The following is an 8,481-nucleotide window of genomic DNA, read 5'->3' on the forward strand; positions in this document are numbered from 1 at the left end:
CAGCTACGGAGAATACATTCCTTCCCTCTATAGATCAGGATCCTGGCTGGGTACCGTGATGTACCTTAGCACTCAGAGAGCTGAAGCAGGAGAAATACCTTAAGTTTGAAAAACAAAAGAAAAAAAAAATTAAATCCTACAGTTCCTAGTTTTTATATGTTGGAATCAGCTTCATCTAGTCAATGAATTGTCTCAAAGCATTTTCAAATCGGGTCTCCTAAGCTGAAGTCCCAGCCCAGGTGCCTTCCCCCTGGAGTCCCTGGCGATAGACCGATACACCACTGTCTACCAGCTGGCTCTCCTTGGAGCACACAGGTCTATCTTGTGCGACAAGTTTCTCATCCGCTTCTTTTGTGTCTGTTAAACTGGGGCCACGGACTGGACTCTGCCGCTTTCCTAAGTGTGTACACGGTGCCTAAAACCCACACGGGCACTTTATAAAACCTCCACACACGGCATCCGCTTAATGACACCGAAAGGGAAGGGAACTGACAGTTTGGCCACTGGAGGGCAGAGATCAAAATGAAAGCCCCTGCTCAAGGCGTGGTAACCCAGTATCACCCGAATCCACCCTCCAGTCGTTTCTCGGAGTTCTTCCAAATTCTCAGAAAAAGACAAGCACACACAGGGCTCTGTGTATGATATACATTTATATATATAATCGCTCTCAGTTTATTGTACTTTATCCTCTTTTTACAGTAGATCTGACACAGGCATTAAATAACTGCAGAAGGAGACCACAGGGAAGATGAAGGGACAGGAAGACCTGGATACCCAAAGGGAAGAGACAGATCCAGCGGGAGGGACGAGGGAAGGAGCCACTGGAGGGCGGGACGTGGGGGCTGCGGTGAACAGGAGGAAGGTTAGGAAGGATAAAGAGAAGCAGAGACTAGAGGGATATGCTGCTGTGATGGACGAAAACTCGGAGCGGGGGGGCTCTTTCGTAACAGTCTAGGGATGTTATAGGGTTGTTTGTTTGTTTGTTTTTTAAAGGCAAAAAGAGTTTGAAGGAGGCGGAGCCAAGAAACTCAGAGCTGAGCTGGAGGAGGGTGTCTGACGCTTTCAGGCTGGCATGCAGAAAGGGAAGACCTTAGTGACCGGGTAGCAACTTGCAAGGAGTAGCCAGAGAGAGGATGGGGGTGGGTAGATCTGGGCTCAGGGAGTCCCCCCCAGCCAGCTGACGTTTCCAAGGTGGCCGCTGGGGATAGAGCCAAGACAGCGGCCCCTCCCCCAGAGCTCCCTGGGAAGGAGAATTTGAAAGATATTCTGGGAAGGCCAGTGGGGGAAGGGAGCCATCAGTTAAAAAACAAAGTGGATATTCAGAGCAGGTCAAGCCCGCCTGAGTAGGAGCCGTTTGGATGACAGGAGGGACCAGGAAGAAGTTAGAAGTCTAGGCCTACTAGAGAATTTTCTAGAAGAATTAAAGACTTCTCTTCCAGTCGTCCTTTAGAGTCACAACTGGAGAAGCAGGATGTACCAGGAAGGACGGAAAAGGCCACAGAACCAACTTGTACTGAGCTACAAATGGCAGCTTTTCAGAGGGAGAGGGATCAGGGAGAGGAGAGGGTAGAACTGCTGGAGGAACCAGAAGTCAAAGCCACCAAGATACTGGCTATGGGGACAGAAGTGTGAAGAGATAAAAGAAAAGTGGCTAGAGTCTTGTAAAGGGAGGAAGACGTGATCACCCCTGGGAAGCAAATGACTGAACCAGGGTGAGGGATCTGTGGGGTAGAGGCTGGTGGATGAGACCATTTCTTATAACTCTCAGGGGATGGGAGTAGAAACTGAAACAGGAGCTGTAAGGGCATCTCATTCATAAGCTCAAACTAGAAAACCTCCAACAGTGCCGGCCCTCGTGCACGCAAGTGCATGCTAGGCAAGTCTTCTGTCGCTAAGTGACAGCTCCAGCTCCCGACCTAGAAAACTCCTGACTCCTCTCTGTCTCTGGCTAAGCTAAGGTTGGAAGATGTTGGAAATTGTGTGGACGTCAGGCTAGGTAGAGAAGTTGAGGAGAGGGTGTGAGGCTCAGACAAGTCATAGCTCTGTTATAAAAAATACCTTTGGGGTGGGTGAGGGAGGGGTCAGGCAGGGTCAAGGACATTCCAGAAGCATCCACAGGAAAGTGTGGGCGGGTGGGGGTGGGGAGCCTCAGGTTTTGTTGATCCGGAGTTTGAAGGCCACGCGGCCGGCGAACTTGTCCCGCTCATCGTCTGTGGCAATATTGGCAGCGTTGATGCGGCATTCAACGTTCACCTCCACGTTGGGGGTCACATTCAGGAACTTCACAGCCACCAAGGGCTGTGTATAGTTTACCTGGGCCAGAAGAAGAAAAAGACTTAAGCCTCTGGTACCTTGGCCTCTTTCCCAAGAAGCCCATTTGGTCATTCAGGAGCCACCGTCAAGGACCTTCTGCGGTGGGACTTACGTGGAACTTTTTGCCGTAGTAGGGAAAGTACATCAGGTCAATATTGCCATTGGCAGGGAACATGACGAAGTGGCCAAGGTTCTCAGCATCTTCATCTCTCTGTGGGGGTTGCAGGAAGGTTAAGGGGAGAGGAACAGCGGGCACCTGGGAAGCACTCACAAGACTTTCCTCATACCTTCTTCATCCCAAATTATCCCTGTCAAATTTGTTTTCTTTGAGCTGCGCATCTGCTCAGTAGCTGTGTGTGCATTTGTGTGTGCGCATGCACACGTGTTCCTATCTGCATGTCTCCAGATAGGGGTGGCCTATCTCCCATCAGACTAGGTCTTCTAAGGGTGCTGACAACATGGTGAGGGCCTTCGAACTCCACCAGCAACCCCCAAGTTCTTACCCCGTCCTTGGGAATCGGTCTCTGGAGCAGAGCCAAGAAAGAACAGATAAACAATCAAGGCTCAGTGGGAAGAAGGAGAGTTCCTAGAGAGGACAGAGTCGGGTACAGGGTTCCCAGGACAACTAGTTGGAGCAAAGGTTGCTAACTGAGCAGCAGCTAGCAGACTGGGGGAACTGAGAAACAAGGCATGATGGGAGAGTGGAAGAAACCCAGACAACTGGGATGTAAAAGAAGGTTGACAGGGAAGGAACCGGGACAGCCAGGGCTTTGGTGCAAGAAGGGATAGGTCTATCTATCTCTGGGAGAGCAGGCTCTCTTTATCCTAGAGAGAAGCAATAGTGCTAAGAGCCTCTTAGATCTAAAACTGCATAGGCGCCCAGTCTTACCCCCTTGTCCCTATAGTGCTGGGGCCTCTGAAAGCACAAAAAGATAGGGAGATATGGGTGAAGCACTCGGAAACCAGGAAGTCTAACCAGGTGGGCAGGTAGGGAGGGCCCCCACACTCACCTTCCCAACACAGGTCACATTCATACTCTGGTTTGCCCCTGCATAGAAGTTGATGACCTAGAGAAAGGAGGGAGGATTTAGAAGAAGTTGCCACATCTTGGCGTCTAGCCTTTCAGCTCCGGGGTTTAGCTCCCAATAGCCCCACCTCTTAAAACAAACTACCAAAAATCTCTTTAATGCCCATTAACCCCAATGAAAGGACACATTAGTAAACAGATGGTGGCCCTAGCTCCCTCCTCCATCCTCCCCGGGGGACCGATGTCATGAGTACCCGGTTCATTTTGATGAAGACACAGGGCTGCCCGGTGCTGTAACCATAGTGGGTAGGGTCCCCAATGCCAGAGCAATCGCCCAGCTGGGTCCGGTTGAACTGGCAGGCACGTTTTGGATAGTTCAGAACCCCATTATCGGGTTGCTCATAATATCGCCCAGGACGGCAGACATCATTCTTTTGCGCTTGGATGGAGTCGTTGTAAGCTGGGGGGGGGGGGGTGGACAGAGAAGGTCAGAGGCCTGATATTTCACTTCTAGGGTCCTGGATTCCTTCCCCCAAGGTCCTGGACTAGCCCCACACTCACGTTCCAAGAACTTGTTGAGCTTCTGAACATGCTGATCCCAGCTTTCGGTGTCACTAATGTTGACAATGACATCAAGGTTCTCAGTCTTGGGTCGAATCATCAAGCCTAGAGCCAACAGGAGTGAAGCCCGGGGAGTCACAAAAGATGAAGAGAACACATCAAGAGAAACGGACAGATATGAAGAACACCAGAATCAGGTGGGGGCAAAGATCTGAAACTGCCTTCCTGGGAGAGCAATCTCCTGTGGCATCTGCCACCACATGACTCCCAGCTGCAGGGCATGGGAAGGAGAGCCAAGTTCAAGAACTCCCCCATCCAACTCCTGGGAAGAATTATACGTTCCTTGTGAGGCCTTGAGGACACAGTAGTTCACGTGAGGGGTAAGGGGAAACTCTCCTCTCACCTGGTGTGGCCAGTCGATCCTGGTACTTGGGGGTATGGTCGGAGACGGTCTGCAGCATTACCCACATGGTGAGGCTGAACATGGCCGTGAGGAAGCCATAGAAGACGAGGTAGAAGAGGAGGATGAAGGCTAGGGTAGAGGAACTAAGAGTCAGCAGCTCCCAGATCTTCCACCAACCCCTCTCATCCTCCTTCCCCTCAAGCTGTGTACGGGGATAGGCCAAGGAGCGACAGGACAGGATATCTTAGGGCCTTCCCCTGGGAGCTAAAGGAAACAAGCTGGAAACAGGCAGGGTCCAGCTCCAGCCCTGACTCCCAGACTCCTCCTGGGGCACAGTGAAGTCTGACCTTTTGGAGGCCACAAGAGACCTAAACTGTAGTTGTTGTGACAACTCCAAGAATAGGCCACTGTCATTCTGCGTCTAATGATGCATTTCCAACTTCTCAACCCTGCGTGGTCCTGAAAAGGCAGCATCTGTTCCTGCTGTATCGGAACCCGAGCCTAGAGCTGTCTTAGAGCACAAGGATCTGTAACCTGGTACACTGGACAGCATTCTCAGCCAAATTCTTATTACCTCAGAGGACTCAAGTAGCAAGATCTGTCTGTCTGTCTGTCTCTTTCTCGCCCTGAGGAAGCAGTCCCTGAAACGAGGGGCTAATGGCCCAGCAGTCACCCCCACCTTTAACTCACAGGATTTTGGCCAGAGTCAAGGAGAAGACAGAATCCCCTAGAAGCCTTCCCTGGACATCACCTCTCACGACTCCTACCCTAAGCCTCCCATGAGGAGGACATGCTGTTCCAATCTCCCTGAACTCTCAGTCTTCCCACCTAAGAAGACACAGTTCCTCTGTGGAGGCTTCTGAGTAGCCCAGGCATCCATCCATTGATCCTTCACATCCCAGAGGGTCTTCGGTTCCTTGAGGACAAGGGCTGCATTGACCTCCTTTCATGGTCCCCTAAGCCTCAGGTGGGTGGTCTGATGAAGACTGTGTCCAATCAATGCGGATATGTCGTAAATTATGTCACACAGAATCCCTTGTGCTTCAGTTCTCCAGCCTGGCACTGTCTTTTGCAAGACTGTCAGTCACCCTCACCTCACCCGGTACCCATCAACAGCCCCTGACTACATAAGTCCTTTGCACACCCATGAGATAAGGGTAGAGAGTTCCTCCAGGACATCTGAGTCCCATGTAAACACCCTGCCTGAGGATGAACCCATCTCAGTACAGTGACCATTTCTCCCTCCACCCTCTGACATCTGAAAACCTCAAGCCTGGAAAAATACCATCCCTCCCGGCAGCCCCCCACCCACAAAGCAGCCACAGAGGGCTCCAAACGCCCAATGGTGGAATACAGACAAACAACTTCCGCTGTTAAGAACGCCCCCCCCCAAGACCCCCCTGCCAGATCCGCCTCCTCATGAATGTTCCCAGGGTCCAAGCGGGTGGGTGAGAGCTAAAAATAAACGAGGTTGGCTAGCTAGTGAGAGCCAGAGGGAGAGTTAGGGCACTCTTCGGGGAGAGGGATGATGACCGTGTGCAGCCACAGGGCCTGAGCCGGAGCGGGAGAGCCGTGGCTCGGACACGCGCGCAGAGCCCGCGACCCCCCGCCCGAGGGGGCACCGCGGGGGGCGGGCAGGCGGCAGTGACCTACTTTCTCCGCCTCCGCAGCGGCCAGTCAGAGAGATTAGACCGCTGATTCGGGGCCCCTCCCGATCCAAAGCCCGACAGTGGGGGCTGGACGCCAGGGACCCGGCAGGGGAGCTGGGGCGACGCCCGCGGGACCCTGAGCCCCAAAGGCGGCGCCGAGCGGTCAGCCACCACCTTTCCCGCGCCAGCCCCGCGTACCCCAGCTGGTCCCGGTGCGCCCCATGAACTGGTGCGTCCGCGGGTTCCACACGAACTCCTTCCACTCCTCAACCACCTGCCCGCAGCTCTTCTTCTCTTTCTGGATGACCATCTTGGAGGCACGGGGCGAGTCCCGGCGCGCTGCTGGGGGCTGCAGAGAAGCCGGGGCGTCGCGCGCTGAAGCCCTCCACGCACCGAATGCGCGCGGGAGAGAGGCAGGGAGACTCCAGTCAGATATGCAGCTGCTGCAAATTCCGGGGTGCACGGCCACGCGCTGTGGTCTGCTGGCAGTGCGGCGGAGGTGCGCCGAGGCTAGGCCCCCCGACTGCGATAGAAAGGGGGGGCTGTCAAAACAGGGAAAGATAACCAGGGGAAGGGATGCCGAGGCACCTTCACCCCACACACCGCCTAGAAGCAAAACAAAAAGGGGTGCAAAACCAGACGGCTCCAAAATTCGAGAGAAACGCAGAAAAAGCGGGGTGCAAAGAAGCAGGGAAAGATGGGGGAGGGAGCCGCCCCGAAATCCAAGATGCAAAGAGGCTGTAGAACGCGGCAGGTGGCCGATTAAGGCTCTTCCGACAAACGGCGACAGCCACACCACAGTTGGCCCAGCCAGTGGGAGCTGGGGCGGGGACAAGCAGTTAGGGGGGGAATAGACAAGGATAGGGCCCCCCCAACCGGAGGCTCCGCTCCTCAGCAGTGCGGGGAGAGCGATTCCTGCGCACAGTCTTTATACTCTGTGACTCTGAGGGTGTCCGCCCCCTTCCCACCCACCCCTCAGGAACCCCGCCTCTTCGTTGCTCGCTCAGGAGACCTCATGCATATGCAAATGAAGAGGAATTGGACACGCCCCCTGGCGCTTTTTTTTTTTTTTTTTTTTTTTTTTTTTGGTCCTAGCGGGTTCTTCCCTACCCCAGACCCCAGGTACAGTACTGAAGCAAGATTGGAAAAGAAGACAGAGGGTGAGTCTGGGTAGAGCTGAAGAAGAGATTACCCCCTGAGAGGCTCAAACTGAAAGACAAGCTGATACGTACTCAAAAGTGGGGGGCCCGGGGCAGGGAATTTAGAGACTAAGATAGAGTCACTTCGAAAGCCTCCGGAACAGAGGGCTGAATGTGAGAGGAATAAAGAAAAGCAAGCGCCAGACACCAAGAAAGAGCCTAGAAACTAGAACACAGAGAGCGATAGAAGCCACCACAGGACGCCCTTCTCGGTTCCACTCGCTCCTTTGTCCATCCTACCTGTTCTCCATGACCAGGGTCCCTGACATCTTCCCACACTTGTCTGCGGCCCCAGAATTTCTCTGTGTCCCTGATTTACAACCAGGTCTGCATGGGTCTGCTGCCTTCCAGCCCCCCACCGACAGGTCTCATCTCGGGTCCAGGTTTGCTGGAGCTCCTACACCTGATGCCCCAGCTCTGAGGAAGCCGGGTTCCCTTGGATTGATGTTGCAGTCCAATAGCTTAAAAAGAAGAGGGGCGGGTTGTAGAGATGGCTTAGCAGTTAAGAGCGCTGACTGCTCTTCTGAAGGTCCTGAGTTCAAATCCCAACAACTACATGGTGGCTCACAACCATCCGTAGTGAGATCTGACCTTCTTCTGGTGTGTCTGAAGACAGCTACAGTGTATTTACATATAATAATAAATAAATCTTGAAGAAGAAGAAGAAGAAGAAGAAGAAGAGGGGCCATTATCTTTACTTCTTTCTGTGGCAGGAACACCACTGCCCATACTTATAAGAATCGGCTCTTTTCTTCTACCATGTGGATCCTGTACACAAGGCTAGCCTTGAAGAGATGTCCCTGCCTCTGCCTCCCACATTCTGGGTTTGTAAAAATATGCTACTATGATATTTTATTACTCTCGGTGATTCTAGTAATGTTTTTGTTTATTTGTTTGTTTTGGGTTTTGTTTTTCTTCTCTTGAGACAGGATCCTGTTTATCCGAGGCTGGTCTGGGACACTGGTCTGAGGTAGCCAAGGCTGATTCGAATGCTGAATACTGGGATTGCAGGTGTGTACCACCATATCCAGCACCAGGGTTGCCTTCCTCTGCTGAAATTATAGGTGTTCATGACTATGTCTGACTGTAATTCCAATTTTATTCCAAGTATCACAGAAGTAATTCTAGCATTGTGAAATGACATCATTAAGTTCAATGGATGTTCCAGGCATGAAGACCATATCTGGACTTGGCTACTTGGAAGCCTGGGGTAAAAGGATTGATTAAGGTCAGGAGTTCATGGTCAGTCAGGACAGCATAACTAAACCCTAACTCAGAAGAAGGAGGAGGAGGAAGAGAGGGGAGGAGGTGGGGGGAGGGGGGAGGAGG

General features: G+C 52.6%; 1 protein-coding gene across 1 annotated transcript; it reads right to left on the reverse strand.

Annotated features, from left to right (window-relative positions):
- Nucleotides 1-631: 631 nt before the first annotated feature.
- Atp1b2 (ATPase Na+/K+ transporting subunit beta 2) lies at nt 632-6,848 on the reverse strand. The gene is made up of 7 exons (XM_021212306.2): nt 6,152-6,848; nt 4,305-4,433; nt 3,902-4,006; nt 3,595-3,800; nt 3,324-3,380; nt 2,426-2,524; nt 632-2,313 (listed from the first exon to the last, which is right to left on the reverse strand). Exons 1-7 carry the CDS (start codon nt 6,261-6,263, stop codon nt 2,149-2,151), a joined length of 873 nt encoding a protein of 290 aa, XP_021067965.1. The 5' UTR covers nt 6,264-6,848; the 3' UTR covers nt 632-2,148.
- Nucleotides 6,849-8,481: the final 1,633 nt, after the last annotated feature.

The sequence above is a fragment of the Mus pahari genome, chromosome 14 (assembly GCF_900095145.1).
Source record: "Mus pahari chromosome 14, PAHARI_EIJ_v1.1, whole genome shotgun sequence".
NCBI classification, from domain to species: Eukaryota; Metazoa; Chordata; class Mammalia; order Rodentia; family Muridae; genus Mus; species Mus pahari.

Excerpts from the sequence above, each read along its gene's own strand:
- Atp1b2 (XM_021212306.2), bottom strand. The coding sequence starts at position 6,263 with ATGGTCATCCAGAAAGAGAAGAAGAGCTGCGGGCAGGTGGTTGAGGAG. Across the intron at positions 3,801-3,901 it reads GCTCAACAAGTTCTTGGAAC|CTTACAACGACTCCATCCAA; the intron begins GTGAGTGTGGGG and ends CCCCCCCCCCAG. Across the intron at positions 3,381-3,594 it reads TCTTCATCAAAATGAACCGG|GTCATCAACTTCTATGCAGG; the intron begins GTACTCATGACA and ends TCCTTTCTCTAG.